The sequence below is a fragment of the Erithacus rubecula genome (genome assembly GCF_903797595.1).
Source record: "Erithacus rubecula genome assembly, chromosome: 9".
NCBI lineage: Eukaryota > Metazoa > Chordata > Aves > Passeriformes > Muscicapidae > Erithacus > Erithacus rubecula.
In genome coordinates, this window is record NC_136660.1 from 26317735 (window position 1) to 26338588 (window position 20854).

A 20854-nucleotide genomic window follows, 5' to 3' on the forward strand; every position below is an offset into this window, starting at 1 on the left:
ACTTTAAAACAAAGCTCTGAAGTTAGGAGATACATGAATAAGTCTGTACCAGTGTGGACTTACCCATTGTGACCTCTGGGGAGCTGTGACTGGAGACACTTTGGGGGCATTCACTTTTTATCTGCTTCATCTGGCAAACCACCAGTAGAGATGTCTCATGATACTCCTGCTTTCAAACAGTTTGTATGTTCAGAGTTCTGTTGTTGACTTCATTGACACAATGGGTGGATTTAGTCTGAAGGCTGGAAGATGTGATGGTAGCATTGAAACCCTTGAATACCCACAGTAATGAAACAGTGTGGGGACATTTTATTATCCAGTGTCTGATTATTTCTCTGTTCCCTTTCATGCTGTAACAAACCAAGTTGTGAAGCAATTGGAGTGTGTGTGATGATGTGAAACTGTCAGTCCTCAGGTCAGAATGCATTCTCTGGCTGTAAATGGGTGGTTGCAAGCAGGTCAAAAGTCAGTCTCTGTAGCTGGGATAGAGCCTTGCTGGAGAACCTGGCAGATGGTGATTGCAATGTATATCCTAAAACTTATTTGAATTTAAAAAAAAAAATAATATTTTATTACTAATTTCCATTTTTGCTCCTACTAGAAGACAGTGGTTTTATTGTAGTTCCTTTGGCATTTCACTTTATATCTGTTGAAACAAAAGAAACAATTCTAGTCCCAACATAGGAGTAGGGGAATAGAAACATAATTTTTCTTCAGAACCAGAATAAATTTTAATTAGGATGCTTACTTCTGTGCATCTCATATTTTGCACATGAATATGTTAAGCCTTTGTTCTTAAATGATTTTTTTTCTATTTGATGTATGTATGTGCCTTCTCATGTGTTTGTACACACCAGCAAGTGCCTGCTGAGACATAATTCCTACTGCTGAAGCAACTCTTCAGTGCTTTCCTAACTAGCAAATGCTGCATAACAAAGCAGAAGACTTCAAGGATTCTCCAGTCTTTTTTTTTTTTTTTTTTTTAATTACTAATGTGGGGATCACCATGTGTGAGGATGTCACACAGAATAAACCTTGAGTCTGTTTTAGCTGATACATACAATCTTCTGAAATAGTATATTTTTCTTTCATGGTAAGAGCACAATTATATTGGTATTTTCACAATTCTGTTTCAGATGAGAAGAAGCAGATGGTTGCAAATGTTGAGAAACAGCTTGAAGAAGCGAGAGAACTGGTAGGTTCTGGCTTTTAATATGTTAGCTGCAAATTCCCAACAAAAATAATAGCATCACTGATAGTAACATTTAGCACCCATGCCCTAAAAGTACTTAGCAGTGATATATTAGAAAGTGAAATAATAGTCTTGAAATAGTTCTTATTGGAGGATATGAAATACAAGAAGAGTGTATCTTTTTAAATCCTGTGTTAAGTGATGCAAGGTTTGCACTATTGCTGTAAGTCAATTAAAAGTTACAGACTTAGAGTTTAGGTCTCTAAACCTAAGGATTAGGTTTTGGGAATGGAATTAAATATTTACACACCACAACTTTGTTTTTGACTTGTAAGACCCAAGCATCTGCTTTCATCTATCAGAATGTCTTGCAGAGCAGTAGATCTTTTTTTCCATTTTAGCAAGTGAGACATAAAGGTGAGGACAGGGGGGCCATGGCAGTGTGGGTCACTGATCCAACAAGAGTGTAGGTGTTAACCAAGTATTAGTTTGTGGTTCACTCTGACAAAAAAACCCAGTATGACAAGAGACATGTGCTAAGCAACTGTGCCTCTTCTTTTATTTTGTTCTGTTACAGCCTGTTGTGTCTCCCATCTGGGAGGGGTAAAAGAGTAAAGTTTTGTAGATGTGGAGTAACTGAGCAGAGATGTTGGTGACAGCTGAGATTATCTTTTTCCCACATGGCCCTTGCCTGAAGTTGCTTTTGTTTATTGCTTGCAAATAACAAATAATTGGTTTGATTTATCTAATGTCAGAAATGTAATCTGAATGTTAAGATAGGGAAAGGAATTAGCTTTTCTATCCCAGACTTTCTTATAATGGAGAGAATTTGAATCAATGATTTGGATGTTAACTAAACAATACAATTAAGTTTTTGAAGTGGAAAAGGAAGAAAAAAGTCTCTCAGCTGTTTGTAGGCATACACGGTGCTTTTGCTTTAGAAATAGAATTAGTCTTTTAGACCAGAACATTGGAATAGCAACCAGGAAAGCTGGATCTTGGGATGAGTTCCTGCAGTTCTGCCTTGTGAGGATGGCAAGGCACCTAACCTCCCTGATTTGGTATTCCCAGTGAGAAACATGGTAAAATTACTGTCTCATCTCATGAGGGTGTTCTGAAGATGCAATAAGGCCTTTTGGGCACTTTCATGTTCAAACAGCTGCAAAAAGTGGAAATCCAGAAATATTTTTCAGCTTGTTTTCACTACAAGTTGACATGGCAAAGGATAGAGCAGTACAGAGAACCTCCAGTGTGGGTGGTCATTCAAATTTGTAGTAGATTGGAAGGAGAAGAAATTGAATTAATGGCTTCTTAATTCTCTCCTTATATCAGAAAAAGATCATCTAAGTTTCTATTTATTACAAGATTGAAGAATAAATCCAGTATCTGTATTTTTATCCTAATGATGATCTTGATTTAATGAGCTGGCTTTTCTTTCACACTTCTGTTTTAGATCTTTAGGTTCAATTATTGGCTTTAAGCAATTACCCAACATGTTTGTGATTAATGTCAAGGCTTAGGTTTAGAAATCAATTTGAACAAACCTGCTAATAACAGAACTGGTTAAAAAGATCCTCTTTTAAACTAGAGGCCAGAGTAGAAAATAAAAATAAATAAAATTCCTTGCTTCTGATAGTTTTCATACATTGGTTTGCTTCATTGTCTTGTGTAGTCAAAGCTGGGATTAGCTGATTTTGTTTTATTTCCTACTTGGCTAGGAAGTAACACTCTCATGTATTATAAATATTATTATAGAGATAATTTATTTGTATTCACTAAGCAGTGATGGTTTTAAAACACTGTCTGCTTTGTTTGGGTAAAATCACTGGTGTAATTGATTTGATGTATGTGCAGAACTGACATGAAAACTTTCAGACTCCCAGGCTGCCTTTTCAAGCAGAGCTGAGGAGTAAGAAATCTCTGGAGAGAAATCCTGTTGTTCTACATCCCATGTGGAGTATCAATTGTTATTTTTACCAGGTTTTTAGGAAAGATGATTGTTGAGCTAATGGTGAAATTCTTCAAGTATAAAATCTAGCATGTGCTAGAAGAATTGTGAATTTTTCAGTGGAATTCTACTTTCAAGAAAAAACTATCTCTCTCTGCTAATTGCTTTTATCTTTGATGAAGAATGCATCACAAAATTGTTGTGTTGCAAATGCTGGGTTATTCTTGTCTTGTGTTTTTTAGTTTAGACTTACAAGTTTCTTAAAATGCTAGCAGCTGATTCCAGAGTCCAGAGCAGATTCATCTGGGGAGGTTCCTGTAGGAGGGGGAGATTTATTTTGGAGTGGACAACATCAACCACACTACTTTGTTGCATTTTTGAATGGAAATATGAAGGGCTGCTCTGCTTTTGCTTGTTTTTAAAAAATATATAAGAGAAATGTTGAAATGTTTATAGAACATTTGAGATCAAATATATTAAGATGAAATTGATAAGAAATGAGCTATTAATTCCAGCTATTGGTTTGATTTATAATACCCCTTTGGAAAGTTAAGCCTGAGATAAAGACCTGGGTAGAATTAGAAATTGCTCTTTATGTTTCAATTCATTAGTGACTATTTAATTAAAGTCTGCTTTATAGTTTATTATTGAATATCATTTTGTATAATCAGAATAGATCAGGCAAAATGACTTTTAAGTATCTGACAATTCCATTGATTAAATTCAGATGCTTTTCTTATGATATGAGGATGAAATTTCAAAGTGTAAGCAAGTGATTACGTAGGAATAAATCCTAGCAGTCCCTTGTGAAGAACTGCAACCAGTAGCCTGGGACTCTAATTGAAAAGCATTTCTGCTCCTATGCCATATTGCTCAACCAAGATCAGTAGGAGGTGAGCAAATATTGTTTCAGGTGCCTACAGCAACCAAGGAGAAGTATTCTTTTATCTTTTTTTAAGTCAATTGGAAAGATTTTAAAAGGCAGGTGTGGGATTCTTCTGCTGTTCCAAATAGAATTCCTGAACTGACAGCACCATTGAGAGCAGGCTCCAAAACCCAGTGGGCAGGTAATTAGCAGCCCTCATTTACAACTTTTAATTTGCTGTACCTCTGTGCCATATTGTAGTATTTCAGGCCCCTTGGAATTTCACATAGCAAGAATAGATAAAGAAAGCTTTTGAAAGACAGAATATGTCTCTAATTTTTTATTCTACTAAACAGTATACAAGTTCTTGAATAGCATTGTCATTGAACTCTGAAATTCAGCTGTTTAATGTATTTACATATAGATTTGGTACGTAGATTTAGGTAGCTAGGTTATGTAATTGTGCTGAGTTAGCAATGTTTAAAGAAAAAAAGATCGGTTTATTAAACATAAGAATTACTTTATTAAACATACAGACTGGTGGTAAATAAAACTTTATTTATATAAGTGAAGTACTTTTTTCAGCCAGTGGTTTCCAAAACTGCACAGCTAGGTAGAGGTAGGCTTTCTTTTAAACTATACTCATTTGCAGGAATTATCCTCAGTTTTAAAATTTTTTTTGTAATAAGATTTATTCATCACAGTTGCAATTGAAATCCAGAAATGTTTGGCTTGAATATTTCCCTCTGAGTGTTAGTAATACTAATGTTGTGACTTATTTCTTGACTTAAGACTGTGCAAAGATTTTGATATATTGTTTGTGTATTGCAGAATAACCAACATTTGTCCTTATAAAGAAAGAATATTTCTTGAACTTAGGTAAATTTGTCCTTGCTTTAATTAACCTTTTGATTTATATACCTCCTCTTTGCTTTTACTTGTCAGCTTGAGCAGATGGAGCTTGAAGTTCGAGAGATCCCGCCTCAAAGCCGAGGGATGTACAGCAGTCGAATGAGAAGCTACAAACAAGAAATGGGAAAACTTGAAGCTGATTTCGTGAGTTTTTAACATATTACATGGAGAGGGCATCTCTAAGAATTTTTAAAATAAGACAATGCAGTTATTCAGACAAATCAGAGGGTATTTTTGACTAGTGTGAGATGAGTTCTGTATGTATCTTGCTGTGTGTGTGGACAGGTGAAAACCAAACCGGGGAAGAGAAGCTTTTTATTTATATTAATTTATTTATTTTATTTTAGCAGCAGTCCCATACCAATATTCCAGTTGCTAGCCTCCTGTCCCTTTACCCTGGAACTCTATTGTTTCTCTGTCATTAAACATTATGAGTGTTCATGATGTATGCAAAATAGTCAGCTTTTAATCCTATTTCTCGAGGAGTGACAGCTTGTAGTAACATGGGCAGTAACATGAAAAGCAGTATAATCTCCAATCCATGGAATTTTTGAATGTAGTTTATCTCATGAGCACTTTATTTGTTAGTCATTGTGTTTCCTTTTCCATTGCACTTAGATTCCTCTTGGCTTTTGTACAAATTGGTTATAAACACTACATTTTTTGAAGTAATGGATGCAGACTAACAAGATTCCCTTGTCTAAGGGCTTCTGCTACAGTTATCAGTCCTTTTTTTGTGACTGGGATTTGCACTGAATAGATTTACATAGAGACAAAACTGTTTCCTGTAAAATCCTGAAAAAGTTCAAAGGGATTGCAAAGTGTAGGAAAATGCTATGTTAATTGGCAGCAGCTCAGTTCCTCCAGGGTAGGGAGAAGGAAATAACTAGTGGCAGTATTTTCCATTCACTGGGGAACTGTGAATTTCCTCAGGTTGCTGGCAGCAGTTTAATTCTTCAGGGGAGGGGAGTCAATGTTTATACCTGCAGCCAAGAAATCCAGCTGACTGTCACTCCTCTGTGCTTCTGCCAAGTTGAGCAGTTGCACAAAAATGTATAAGAAGGTGGTTGCAGTTTGTAAAGTTTGAGGAATGTTATAATAAAAAGACTTGCATCAAAATTTTGAGGCAGTCTCATCTGTTCCCCTGTAGGAATTGCATGTGGCCAAACAGTGACTTCCCAGAGAGAGCAATTTCTGGACCAATTGTGAATGCTGTTTATCTTCTCAGATGTGGGAGAATTTGCTGTCAGCATGTATTTGTTCCTGACCTATTTCTAGGTAGATGGTGGAATTCATACTTTCATATTCCCAGGCAAGTGAAAATGAGAGAGTTCAGAACAGAACACTGTATGGAAGAGGAGAAATAAGTGGAAGGAAATGCATCATAGCACTGGGAGTTACATGATCACAAGAACATAAGTTTGTGCTCAGAGTGAAGAAGCAAAAACATGAGAAAGAGGAAGGAACAGATTGTAATAATGGGTAGAAACAACAGCTCCAAACCCAAGGATCTTCATCAGAAGATCAAGGAAAGAAAATGATGTGAAGGATGGAGCAAAGTGCTGGAAGAAAACAACTATGCTTGAAAAAAAATCTCACTTATAGAGGAAATAGTGATGTTACAACTAAGTGCTTTACACAGTTCCAATTTCTCAATACTAATATTTTTCTAATTTTGTATGCAAGGATTTAAGACTCTTTCTGGATTATTATCCAGGCATATAGCAACTTGTTGGAAACAGCAGAACAAAATTAATTGCAAAAATTATATACCTTAGTGCACAGTCTTTTTCATTAAGTTCTGTATTTCAAACACAACGTGAATGCAGAACCAGCACTAATAGTTTCATTTTATATTCACTGATAGCATGAGAATTGATCTTGTGATTATTTGAATGCCTTAAAGCATCTGAAAATTTTCCCTCACCCTAACAGTTATGGAAAACAGCAGCATAGCAACATGTTTAAAGCTAGGAGAAGGAAACATGAAATTTGTGGACTGTTCACTTGTTCATTCTTTCTGGCAGGATGGGCAACATTAAAGTCTTAGACATTTAATATGTAACTGGTGAGTTTATTTTATCTTGAGCAGTGTATGTAATAATGACAAAATGCTATCACTGTAATATTATTTATTAGGTGCTGGGCATCTCTGTGAATATGTAGGGTTTTTTTTTTCCCATACATTTTACATATTGAAACATATTCTGAAAAATACAGATTTAAGCTCTGTTAAGCTGTACTTAGAAATGTTGCTCCAAACATGGCTTTTCATCTCTAACTTTGGAATCAAATAGGAAAATGTTGCAAATAGGAGATTTATTTCCTGTCATAGCTAATCCTTGCTGGTTTGAGACCTGCAGTTAGGTGTCAGTGCTCTGCAGTCCGGGGCTGTGTGAAGGCAAAGGCATCTACCCCATGCACTGTAATGCACATGCATAGCTGGTAACACACTAATTGCAGTAAATCATATCCAAGGAGAAAAAAAAACCCTTTCCCTGTCTTAGCCCTCTCTCTTGAAGGGCAACAGTAATAATGAAAAAAAGAATAGCACAATTTTGTCTTTAAAAGTACTCGGGAAGCATAGCACTGTGAATACTGATGGGGAAAATGAACAGAGCAAGCACTGCACCTCACCTTTAGTCAGCAGTGGCTTCTGATGCTCACCTCAGTGCTCTGCAGTCTTCCCTGGGGAGAAGTATCAGAACAGGGCAAGCATGAAGTGCTGCTTCTCTGCAGAAAAGCTGCACACATCTCAAAACACCAACTTTCAGGCTTGTGATAGATGCACTGAAACAGAATGAACATGTTTGATAAGCCTTATGCTGTCTTTTTTCACTTGCAGATGTAAATCTTGGGTTTGTGATCTCATTTTCAATAGCACATCCCATTTTTTGGGGGGATTGTTCCCCTTAGGTCTGGGTAGGTGTGGTGGGACCAGCTGGGCTGCAGGGCTCAGGAACATGATGCTGGCTCTATCTTGTGGCTCCAGGTGGAGTTGCACATCACAGTCTTCTGCTTTCTGGGATGCTCCACAGCTTGGGACCACCTGTGAAAGAGTTCCTGAGGTTTGAAACAATCTTTCTATCAGAAGTCTTTCTCCTGCATCTGCTGATAAACCATTATGTGGTTAAAGTTGTAAATATTTCTTTTTCCTGGCTGTTTCAGATGTAGAATGTTTTTGGTTCCTGCTTGAAGTAAGCTCTGATGGCAAAAATAAGTATTTTAAGTATATAGACTATAGGTGTTGTTTATTCATACAAATAAAGCATTTTATGTTTATTGTTATCTATAAGTAGCCAATTATCTTTAAATACTGAGAATATACAATGTTAAAAGGCTTCCAGATTTTATAAACATTACTTTGAGCTAAATTTACCCCAGTCAAAGTGAAGATGGGACTCTATAAACCTGGCAAATATGTGGTTATTTCCTAGCATTTGTATCCATCCCCAGGGTTCCATGTACTGGCTTGATGTCAGGGTGCCATAAAATAGAAAAAAACAAAGGCAGGCATTTATTTTCCTGAAAAGCTTACTACTGACATATGAGGCATTCAAATTGATGAGGAAATATAAAAATCTTGTAAGATCACATTATACAGTAATCTTGGTGTTACAAAAATGAATATTGCACAATCAGTGTTGAAAATGAGATGAGCATATTGAGAAAGAGGAAATAGCCAAAAAATAAAGGAGGTGACATAGGAGCTGTTCCTATTCTGTTGGCAGCACAGAGGTAAATCTTGCAGGTAGCATTTGTTATTAGTTCAGGAAACAGAGCTCATTCCCTTCAGATCCTCAGAACTGGTACTGCTTTTGGTAATTCTGATTTTCAGAATAACCTTTAAAAGAAAAAATGGGCAGTGGGGCAAATTTGCAGATACGTAGATATATTGTACAAAACTTGAGTAAACATTTAAGCATTTTTGGCATTTGACAATAGCTTCAGTCAATAGTGAGGTATGTATTTACAATTTATACCTCCTGCAGGTTCTGTTTAAGATAATTGTTAAAATTTCAGCTGCTGTTAGGCTTTATAAACATTTAGGGAGATAATGAATGGAATTTCATTGGATAAAGTTATCTCTCTTGTATGACTCTCAAATACCACCTGAGTCCAGAAGCTCACCTGAACAACTCATGCAACTGTGCCTGTTTTGTTCTGGCTGGTTTTTGCAAGTACTACTACCCCCTGAATTTCAGCTTCAGTCACCTACCCAGACAAATGATCACTTGGCTGTAAGCATAATGAACACCATTTGTCAAATGACAAGTTGCTGGCTGCATTTTATAGCCATTCCTCCCTAGGTCTCCAAACTGTGCTAAAACTTAGAGACTTAGCTGTTGCTGCTGGGTTATTTTGATTTATAAAGCAAATAGTGCAATTATGTTTTGTACTTACAAAATTGTGAGCTATATGTGGGACTGCTGTCTGTATATCTTAATTGTTGTGTCCCAACAGTGTTCTTAAAAACAGGGAATCTGTCATGCCAAAACATCATGTGTGCACAAGGACCTTGCCTGGGCAGGTACAGGTGCCTCTAGTGAAACCTGATCTGTTGACACATTTAAAACTTCTGAAATCAGATTAGTTGTAGCTATGTGAATAGCACAGCTCTTTTGAATGGGCTGTGGAGGATTTGTTTTAGTGCACACAAGATTGAACTATGTTTCAGAAGAAAGAATTTGAATTATTTGGCCATGTACTTTGCCGATCTAATTTTGAAAAGCATATTGTGAACAAAAGTTCCTTCACTGCCATTTTTATAGGTACTGTCACCTTCTTGAGATAAATAATCACTCCTCTACATTCTACTTAAACTGCTCCTTACAGTGGTACTGTTTGTTTTCCTCTGTTACTTTTCTAATGACTTCTGATATGGTATTTGTCTGCCTGACTGTGGCTGAGCATTAGGCTGGTTTCTTTTCTATTCTATAGATAATAGAAACTAACTCCACATTGTCTTCAGTTTGTTTTCACTTGTGTCCCCACCCTTGTGCATTTGTGGTGGAAAAAGGTGGAGGCATTTAACCTTTAGCAATTACTTGATTTATAATACTGCTATTTTAATGGGGAAAAAGTGATACAGGAAAAAATGTTCTCTTTTTGTTTTTTTTTTTTGGGTAACATTCAAGGCCTAAACAGATGAAATATTAGGAAGTGGTATAACTTAGAACTGCTGTAGAAAATTTGCCCTAATTTCTTTGGGTTTTTTTTTTTTTTTTTGTTTTTTTTTTTTTTTTTTTTTTTTTGTGTGGAAGTTTGAAGATGGAAGTAAATTTATTCCATAGTGTAATTTACTAGTGATGAGATGCTTTTCTTTTGGAGGAAAGTGTGAAAGTTAGGAGCTAACATGCTTAATTTGTAATTTACCAAAAGGATTATGATCATCTTAGCTGAGACTGCTGGGAGGCCAGACCAGTGAAACACACCTTACATCCTGGGCTTTGTAATTCTGTATTGCTTGCAAAGAATCATCCTGTGTTTGACCAATAAGTGTGCTCTGCACCTTGTAACTCAATGTGTGAAGAGATAATATGCTGGGTGAGGGCAACCAAGCAGTAAAATTTTTATCATCAGTAAAGCTAATGCCTTAACTAGATTCTTCTCTCAACCAACTTCCCCTTGAGCCTCACAGGAAATTCTGTGTCTCATCTGTTAACATGTAGGACTAAGGCTGGTGACTTTTGTGGTGTCTCTTCTTGGTCCTTCAGCAAGTTATGATGGAGGTGATGCATGTGATTTTAAGAAACAGTCATTTGTGTAGCTTAGATTTGGCTGACTGAGTCCAAATAAAGGTGTTTTCAGGAAGTGATTTGGTGAGTGTGATAACTCCTGTGGCTGGGGGCTGTGAATGGAAGGTGTATGACTCACACAGGACATTGTAAGCATTCATGTCTCTTTCTCCCTTCACACACAAAATGTTTCTGTATTAAATTAAGCTGTGGCAGAATGAAGTCTTTCTGTAAAAGGTGTTTTAAGAGATGTAATACAGATTCAGCATGATACCAGATCTGCCTTTTTCACTTAGCAATCTTTCTCACCTGGTAGTTTGTAGAGATGTTCAGATTTCAGCTCTCATCAGCCTTTCCCAAGTAGAGAACTGGAATTTCTGTTTACTATGGAGTTTGTTCTTATGTTAAAACTTCTACTTCTCAAAATAATAGAATTAAATATGTTTGCTGTCCTGTCTAAAAGGGAATGGAAGAAGCCATGCTCATGCAAAATTACTTCTAACCAGCTGATGAGTGAGGGAACTTCATATAGAAAAGGTGAATGCTGGTTTTGTGGGGAGGGGGGCACAAGGGGAAAGGCTTTATTGTTTCCCACTCCCTCAGTGATTCCTTATTCTACTCGAGTGATACTCCTGTACCTGTAGTGCAAGAAGAAGCAGCTGTTGCTGTCCTGCTTTTGATAGCAGCAATAATAAAGGTCCTGTAGTTGAACATGGGTGTAGGGAGCAATGATCAATGAGGAAAACAGAGCTCATTTCATTGTATTGCTCACCTGCACTCATTTAAGTAGAAGTTTGATTTGGTTTCTATCACGAGCTAGAAACATAAAGATTACCAAATAAACCAAACTGAGCAAAATACCCATCATTTGAATGCATTTGCTTTTCAGGCTAGAACTCCACTCTCGAGTTTCTTAATGTGTTATTATGTTTTTTCTTTTCTTTTTCTTTTTTTTTTTTTTTTTTTTTTTTTCCCCCCAGATAGAGCGAGGCTAGTTTGCATTTCAGTGCTGAGTAGGGAGAGACATGCAAATAATAAAAAATAGAAGGTTGGTTTTGGCGCGGGCAGGATTAATTCCAGCTGTTCCAGGTGTGCTGACCGTGGAGTGACGCTGGGTGGCGCTGTTTGTTTGCAAAGCGAGGGTCGCTTCCTCCCCCTTTTTTTCCCCCCCTCAGTTTCATTTTTTTTTTTTTTTTTTTTTTTTTTTTTTTTTTTTTTTTTTGCTTTGGTAGTAACTGAAATTACTGTTTCATGAATAAAATATTTCTGGTGGGATTTGCATTTCTATATTGGCTGAAGATACTGTGTTGAATGTTTTATTAACCAGCCCAGTGCAACTGTCAGCCTATTAAAGAGATCCAATGGACCCTGTTTAGCTAAATAAACTAAATAAATCCAATTCGTCAAATTGTGTTCCTGGCTGTTTATTTTCCATTCTTTTGATGTACAGTTTATTTTAAGTTAAAGCCACATAGATTTAAAAATTAATGTGAAAATAGAATGTAGTGTTTGAAACATGAGAAGACTAATTGCCATGGTCAAAAATAGCTTCCCTTTATAGTGAAGTTGCCATCTGGTAAATGGTGAACTTTTTATTTGTGACTGATTAACTGTCCTGTGTCAAAAATTAGTTGGCAAATGAGTGGTTAATAGCTTTTTTTGCCAGCTTGGTTTTGTTGCTTCCATGAAGAGAAATTTGAAATATAAGCACTGCATTTAAAAATAACTGTTTCTACCCAGCTTCAAGTGGTTTGTTCTTTATATTGATATTTTCTCAGTGAGAATTCAAGAGGAAAATTTTATATGGTCATTGCATGTTAAATGCTTGTTAAAATTCTTGTTGCATTATAAACAAATATTGAAGCATAGAAAAAACCTTTGCATAGTTGAATACATTGCATGTCTGGTTGTCAAAGAGTTGTCAAACATTACAAATACTAGCATTTATTATATTCTGCTAGTAATAATATTTTAGTTGCCTTGTTTCAGCTGAAAACCTTTGCCAAAGAGAGGAGAGGAGACACACATACTGGGATAGTACAATTTTTTCTGTGCCAGTTGCAAATTTTTGTAAATGCAAATACATTCTAGATTTGTTAATAAGAGAGATGAAGAAACAGTGATGGATGTATTTGCTCTTCCTTTCTGATGCTTTCCTGTAGCACTGATTTAGTGATGTCACATGTTAACTTCTGTGTGTTTTACAAGGAATCAGAGTTGCCAGGCATCATGTTTTGCATAGATTTTTTTTATGCTCTTGGTTTTCCAAAAGTGGAATACTGAAATTTAGTGCAATAGAAATAAATTTGTACTAAATTGCATTTCTGGCTCTTTTCTCAAGAAGTCTACTATAACTGATTGAGCAGCCTTTGTGAAAAGCTAATGTGTTAGATGAACTCAAAAGTGTCAGGGGTTCTTAAAAAAAATCATTTAATCAAGTAAGTCCACCTTTTCTCATGCTGATTTTTTTTACTGACCAAAATGGTAAATTTTTGTTTCCACTTCTACCCCAAATTCTAACCCAAGAACAAAGCAATTATTTAGGCAATGTCATCAGTGTTGGATAGAGTGCTGTTCCCTTCTGTAGGTAGACTTCAGTTTGTAGTGAAAAATATTGCATTTCTTGAATATTTGCAAAAGCTTTAAAATGGTGTTTAAAAACTGAACCACACCTCTTTTGTCTCAGGAAAAACCCTTCCCATTTTGTGCTCTAGGTTGTTCTTTTTAACATACCAGTAATAAATTCAGAAGGAATTTTATGATTCCATACAACTGGATATCAGAGGTAAAAAAAATGGACTTATGCCAGTGGATATGTCATCTTGTTTCTGGCTTAAGACATAGTGAAGAAGGAATATAAAGTAAAAAATGGAGCTGAAAGTGTATTAGAGTGATTCTGCCTTCTCCTACTAATGTTCTTTACTATGTAAAACACATGGAAAAAGTGTGAATATCTTTGTTCTTTTGTTTGGTTGCTTTTTATTTTTACTCTGCAATCATTTAGTAGTCTGTCCCAAATACAGCCAGCTTCCCTTAAAGCTGCTGTATAAACCTCAACAAAAAGTCATTCTTGGCCACAAAGTCTATTTAAACTTCCTGTTCTTACTCAGTTAGGGAGGAAATCCCTGCAAAGGCTAGAGGATCTAAAGTTGTACATTTGATAATTTAATGCTTGTATACATTTATAATAAGTGGATCAAATACAGCACCTCCCTGACTTTTCATTTGCTTTTTATAAACTGGGTTTAGGGTGCCAGGGCGAGGAAAATAGCCTTTTCCAATATTTAATGAATACTACAGAGATTTCACTCCTAAAAGAGGTGATCAATGAAAATTAGAGTAGAAATATAAAGATTACAGATAGTAAAAAGGAATATAGCAGGTGGCTTCAGGGATCAGCAGTAGAACAGAATAATTTTCCCCTCTATAGTAACATTTAGCCATTTCAGATGTAATGTGTAATGAAAAAGGGTTTTGCTAACTAAATATTTGGTGCCTGGATCTATAAAGAGAAAGAAAATGGGGAGAGTGTGTGTGGGCTCTGCATGTTTCCCATTGAGTGGCATTTGTGCTTACTTTCAGAACTCCCACAACTTTCCAACATGTCCTTAGTTTTTGTTGTTTTTTTTTTTTTTTTATTTTCTGAGAAGTTAAGACTAGAATGAATAAGGGTAGTGTTTGCCAACTTACCCTCCTGGTCAGTGTGGAAAACACTGAATTGCAATTGCAGGCTTTGTACCTGTTCACTAAAGATTCAAATGTGAATTCTGGCAAGTCGAAGAAAAGGCTTGTATTGTGTCTGGTGGGTCTTGGCTTGGGCCTTAGTTAGAAAATGCTCCTGCATTATGAGTTTAACACCTCCTTTTCACTGATTCCTGAATAAAGGTTTGAGCCATTATTAAATCAAGCTGTAACTTTTGCTAGCTTGTGTCACCAACCAGGAATAAAAGCTGCTAGTTAATATTTCATTTCAGAGAGAATAACTGCATTAATATCAAAGCAAATTCTCTTATTTCAGAATCTTATTTCAGAAAAGTTACTTTCCATTATGGTGGTTGGTATTTTGGGACATGCAACTGCAGATGTTTTGTCACAGGGATCCCTGTTTGTGGAGTGCCTAGCACAAAGGGATTTCTCACTCATGTCTACAGCTTTTTGGCACTGTAATGAGTATTAACTAAACAGAACTATGCAAAGGACTGGGTTGTTATGTTAATGTGTTTCTTGTGATTATTTTTATTTGCTTAAGAAATACAGGTTAGTGTCAGTATTACAGGTTGTTCCATTAGCAGCTGTCTTTGAAACTACAGGTTTTCATGTTACGTGTTTCTGTTAAAATTTCTAGCATCCTTAAAGAAGGAGAAGCATTCATCTAGAGGATTAATGTGGTTGGGAGTAAAACTAATAATGCTAAGGCAGGGTCTAAACCACAGTGCTAGGATTTTTTTATTCAAAAGGAAATGTTTGATTTGTACTGACTGTTTTGTATAGTTTCATAATTCAATGTCATTTAGACCCTCCAGTGACCACGTGATTCCTTCTTCTTTCTGCCCAGTCTTCAGGAGAAATCAGATTCTCTGGTTCAGTTGTGTAAGCTTCCCACAAAGTTAGTTCAGTCAACTAAATCAAGGTAAAAAGTTACAGAAAGGTCAGGATTAAGTTAGGGGTTGCTAACCTGAATTGCTTTCCCAGCCTTTTTAAGCCCTTAGTGCTCCTTTTGTCTTTTTCTTACCTTCTGTCATGTTGTCCTCCTGTTAGATCTTTATTTCAGTTGAAGGTACCTGGGCTGCATCTTTCTCCTGACCCATACTTGGAGTCACTTTCAAACGTGTTATTAAATCCCTTTTTTCCATTCATGAGCTGAAAGTCTGGCATTCAGCAATGCAGATCGGTGGCTCAGCACTTGTGCCCTGTAGAGAGCTTGGTTTAAAATGCATGTATTTTAGAATGAACACAAGGAAAATTTGCTCCTTTCTCTCCTCATTTTCCCTTTTCCTTTTTTTGTGTCCCATTCTGGGGCAAATGTTAAAAGTTTTTACTTTTAATTTGTACCTAAAAAGTACTCTGTTGGTAAGGTCAGAACTGCTGAGTTCCCTTCTCACATAATACAGGACCAGTTTCCAAGCCATTTGTATGTTTTAAAAAATGTCTTAGCTAAGGACATTTCTCCCATCTGGGGTACAGTAGTGGTGTTTGCTTGGACAAAATCCCCCAATTTTCCTCACTTACTGCATGTGAGTCTGAATAGAATTGTTTTTTCAGGAAAGTGAACTGGAAACTCCATTTCAGGTGTGCACTGAACAGACATGAGGGTCTGAACAAAATGCTGGTGTTTCAGGCAGCTTTGAACCATGTTGAAGGGAAGGTGTTTGATCTTAGAATCGGGCCAAATCTATTCTGCAATGAAACCTGAAATCATGTACACTACAGAAAAAATAGTGGAAGAGCTCCAACATGCTCCTGATGTAGATAAATGTATTCTTTTGGAGCAAGACTTCCTTTTGAGGTCCTTCCTTCCTTTGTAAAAAATTTGGGCCCTGTGGAAATTTCCATTCCCTTTGTTGTACCCTGTATCAGACAAAGGAAACCAGGACAGGTGCTTCTGTAGCCTGAAATATCATAGGATCACAGAATGATTTGGATTGGAAGGGACCTTCAAGATCATGTAGTTCCAACACCCTTTCCCCATGGGCAGGGACATCTTCCACTAGACCAGGGTGCTCAAAGCCCATCCAGTCTGGCCTTGAACATTCCCAGGGATGGACCTGGATAATCCTGTGGCTAATAACCATAACTAAACATGTTTATTAAAAGTTTGGACTATTTTTCTTTTTTGGAAATTGTCTTTTCAGTCATTTAGGGTAGATCATGTGTCAGTTCTTTCACCCACTTGTCATTTGAAAAGAAAAACAAAGCCTCTGTTTTTCCATTTTATCCAATACACTTTCAAGATCTTCAGCACTAAATTTCTGATAGCAACAAAGTGTTAGTGGCTTATATTTCTGATATTCCACACCTGGGTCCCCAGCTGTCATTTGTGATTTTGTGATCACTGCATTTGTGATTTTGATGCAGAAGTGACATGAATCATTAAAATCCCACAAAAATTAGCAACAGGAAATCCAGACCAGGTAATTGAAGACACGTTTAGCATGTCTAATGAATTCTGAGAAAACAGTATTGTTATCCTTGCCAGGTATGTTTTATAGACTAGTTAAGAGGCTGGGCTAGACCATGCCATGGTTTGTGATGTCCATAGTATCAAATTTAGTACGAGCTTGATTGTATAATAGTAAATTCTTCACTGTATCTAATTCTGAGGTGTAGAGTTGGACTTGCTGAAGAAAAGCAAAGCATCTTCAGCAAGAAGAGCTGCCCATCCTCTGGCACCCCCTGCCTTTAAACATTTCTGTGCCTCTGGCTGTTACTTGGCCTGAGTGTGGCTTGGGCAGGAGTGTTTGAACTAGTCTATACAATGGATTTATCCTTGCATTCAGATGAAGGCTTTTTTTCCCTGTAGAGCAAGCTGCTGCATTCTGGCTGCAGTGACTCACTGATGAGGTGTTTGGCTGTGTAGTCATAGGGGGGGATGAAATTCTTGAAATGTGACTGTGTTGCCCTCTTGTTACATTTTTTTGGGAAATATCTAGAAAGAAGTGAGAATAGGTTGTTCTCCTGATATTACTAACAAAGAAGGTGAACCTTTGGTAGTAGCAATCTTCTTGAGGGAGTTGAATCAAGCATCTCCTGTGCAAAGTGGAAACAAATCCATTGCTTTGCTCAACTTTGGAGTTGCATTCAGAGTTTCTTTTGACTTATATTTTACCTTTTATGAGGCTTAGTACATTTTAGAACATTAAGTCTTTGGCATATGTTTTAAATATAGGTGAACAAATCTATGTTTGTTGGGGTTTTTTTTAGTGTTAGCAAAGTCCTTTACCCTGGCCCAAAAAGTCAAAGTGAAATTCAGATTCTCTAGGATATGTAGTCTGTCTGTAAACTTCATTGTTGGACACATCACTTAAAAAATAACCATATGAAGAAAAATGTGTGATGCACTTATTGACAGAGAAAAGCCAATAAATCCAATTTGATTCAGGAAGCTGAGAAATATTTTAATAACTTTCTGACGTTTTCCTGTAGTCCTTATTTACCTTATCAATAGTTATGGTGACATATGATTGTCAACTTTTTATATTAAACCAAACTAATAAATTAAACATGTTGTGTTTATACCTGATGAAAGCTGACGTTTTGGAAAGGTGTTAAAATATACTGACAGGTCTTGTTCATAAACTCCTTTGGTATAAATATGTAGATGACATCTTTAGATATTGTTTGTACATAGGCTGATAGGCAGGAAACGTTGACAACGTAACAAATGCAAATGTCAACCCCACAATTTAACCTTTCTGTGTAGGAAAAGATGTTAGTTTTAAGTTACATGTATCTTTTAACTTTATTTTCAAAGTTTTTTTTTTGAGCCTGTTATCATTGCTGTTTCATGTGCCACTGAAAGTAACACTGCAATAAGAAAGATTTGCACTTAAGAGCTTTTCTCTGTGGTGTTCCTACTTAAATGACTGCAGCTGAGAGGGTGCTTTTTCTTCTAATTCTTTTTATTTTTCATATTTGCCTAGTACCTTCTGAATCTCTCTGCAATATTACCTGTTCATTCCTTACTTGCCAGTGATTCAGGGCTTGTGACTCAAGGGCAGTAAACCAGTAACACTGTTCTAAAATGTTTCTTGTAACAACAGATAAATGTCCTTGGCCTTAACCTGGACCAGGATTGCTTCATATGCTGGATGTTTCTGATTTGAAATTTGTCTTCTCCATGGTGATGTAAATCCATTATGTGTTCTCTGCATGATGTTTTTTCTGCCTTCTCCACAAGCTGTGATTCATAAAAAGTCCTGCTGAAGTTATGGTCAGTTCAGAGTGGCCCTGAGCAGCCTCCCCAGCCCAGCCATGACCCAGGCTCCATTTCAGGGCTGCTTTCCCTGCCTGGGGGATGCTCTGGGATGCTGCTCTCCAGCTCCCCATGGCCCTGCCTGTCTGTGCTCCCTGCTGAGCTGCATCCTGATAAAATTGTGACCTGACCTTACTGGCACTGGCAGCTGTGCAGCTCTACCAGGTGTCTGTGGCATGTGTGAGTTCACCAGTCTTGGTCTTTCTGACTTTTAAAACTGCTTGATTGGAGCAGCTCCAGTGGTGCTTTTTTGTCCCCTAGCTGTGCACCTCTGCCTGAGGTCTGAAGTCTGGGTGAGCAGTGTGTGGTCTTTTGTGTCCAGTGGGCAGGACTTTTGGTGGGATTTCATGCATTGAAATATGCAATTGCTCTGCATTCAAACTGGGAATACCCATCTTGATCCTGAGCTCCTACTGAAGCCTGTAGCTTGTCTGAATTGTCTCTCGACTTCCCATTTTTGACTTGGGAGAAGCTTTAAGAAGAAAAACTTTCTCCTCTGTCAGCCAGGCTTTCCATTCTGTCTTTGGTGACCAATTCACAACTAAGAAGAACTTTCCCATAGTGTTCTTGCTGCTGCTTCATGCAGGTCTTTGTTTATCACAGCTGAAAGTGCACAGGTAGATTGGAAATGTGTTGGTAGATAATCTTACGATGTTTCACATGATTCAAACAGAGTGGTTTGAATATTGTCTCTATAATACCTAGGGATCCATCCCTTCCTCACATCACTGAATGTGCTGTACTCCATGTGTTGGATAGAGAAGTTAACCAGAAATGGAGAAATTTGGGAATGGGAGGTTGGCATTAATTGGTTTGTGATGCTGGAGTGTTGTAATCAAAGCTATTGCTGTTGCAGCAGGAATTACAGTATGCTCAATTTTAGCAGTGGTAAAGGAAGTTGCTACTGGTTTTGTTGTTTTTCCTTTGTAATAAATGAGTTAAAATGTCCATGGTCACAACCTCTGTTATAAATAAAAACAAAAATGTACCAACAGTTTTGGTGTTCTTTAAGTGCCTACAGACATAGTTAATGAAAGTCGAAGTAATGGGAGGTTGGTGCTGGCATATAAAATTTAATAGTTTTGGAAGGCTTCAGGTGCATTAAAAATAACTTTTTTCCAGAATAATTGACTACTTTAACTTGGTATTGAATCAATCAGCCAGTTAATGCAGTCCTGTTTTGTTTTGTGAAAACTTCTGTAGCAGATATTTCTGCAGTTAGACTGACCTATATATTATGTATTACTTAAAGATAGCTCTGAAATGTGGTTTTCAGATGTATATTGTTTTCTTTTTGTTAGATAGATGGACAGATTTGGGATGTATATCTGTCATACCATATAATTGACAGAAAACCCTCTGGTATTTGACTGTCCAAAGAACATGAAAGGTATAATTTACTTTGCAACAATCTTATTCTGTTAGATAGCTGCATTGACTTTCTGAAACAGTTGGAGAAAATTGATATGACTTAATGTAAATTAAACTGCTACATTTGATTCTTACCTCATGTTACCTCCCTGTGGTATCAAGCCCTTCCCAATTGTGCAATAAGCATGTTTTGTATGGCTTTTATTCCAAATCTTTCCCTGGGGAAATCACTGGAAGTTGTGGGACAATGCTCTTTCATGTGCTGTTTAACTGGCATCGAGTTAGTTTCCCGAGTTATCTAGAGAGGTGGCTTCATTTAATCCACTTCCTTTGTACAGATTGCAAATTGCTGCCTTGTATCAGTAGAACTGAACATTTTTTTTTTTCCTGAAAAAAAAAAAAAACCCTGAAGCAAAACTTTAATTTCTAAACTTACTTGGGAACATAGTTTTGAGATTCCAAATAACTCTGGCAGAGTGTGGGCACTGCAGCTGCAGTGCACTTCTGGAAGTTGCCATTAATTAGCATTCTGGTTCTTTAGCTTTATTTAGCAGTTTTTTTTGCTCAGTGTAATACCAGCTCTCTCTTTCTTCCCCTAGGTTTTGTGTTGTTGTGCATTTTCTGCTTAACAGAATGTTTGTTTAAGTAGATATAAGTGTAGTGAATTTCCTGAAAGTTACTCATTGGGGAAATTGAAATGAAATTTTAAAGTATCATTAGGAATGCAAACAATAAATTCTTTCATTTGCTGTAGGCGTCTTTAGGTTGGAATGACTAGAAAAGGTTCTGGTTAATTAGAAGTAATTTGTTAGAAACCTGAATCCTTTTTTTTTTATTTCCTAGATTAAAACTCAGT

General features: G+C 36.8%; 1 protein-coding gene across 4 annotated transcripts in view; it reads left to right on the forward strand.

Moving 5' to 3' along the window:
• The window catches only part of VTI1A (vesicle transport through interaction with t-SNAREs 1A), a 257598-nt gene that overhangs the window by 5921 nt on the left and 230823 nt on the right, over positions 1 to 20854 (forward strand). For all 4 annotated transcript variants that reach the window (XM_079313240.1, XM_079313241.1, XM_079313239.1 and 1 more), the window contains exons 2-3: positions 1137 to 1195; positions 4951 to 5061. In XM_079313240.1, the coding sequence (XP_079169366.1) occupies positions 1137 to 1195; positions 4951 to 5061 (170 nt within the window). The remainder of the gene's footprint in view (positions 1 to 1136; positions 1196 to 4950; positions 5062 to 20854) is intronic.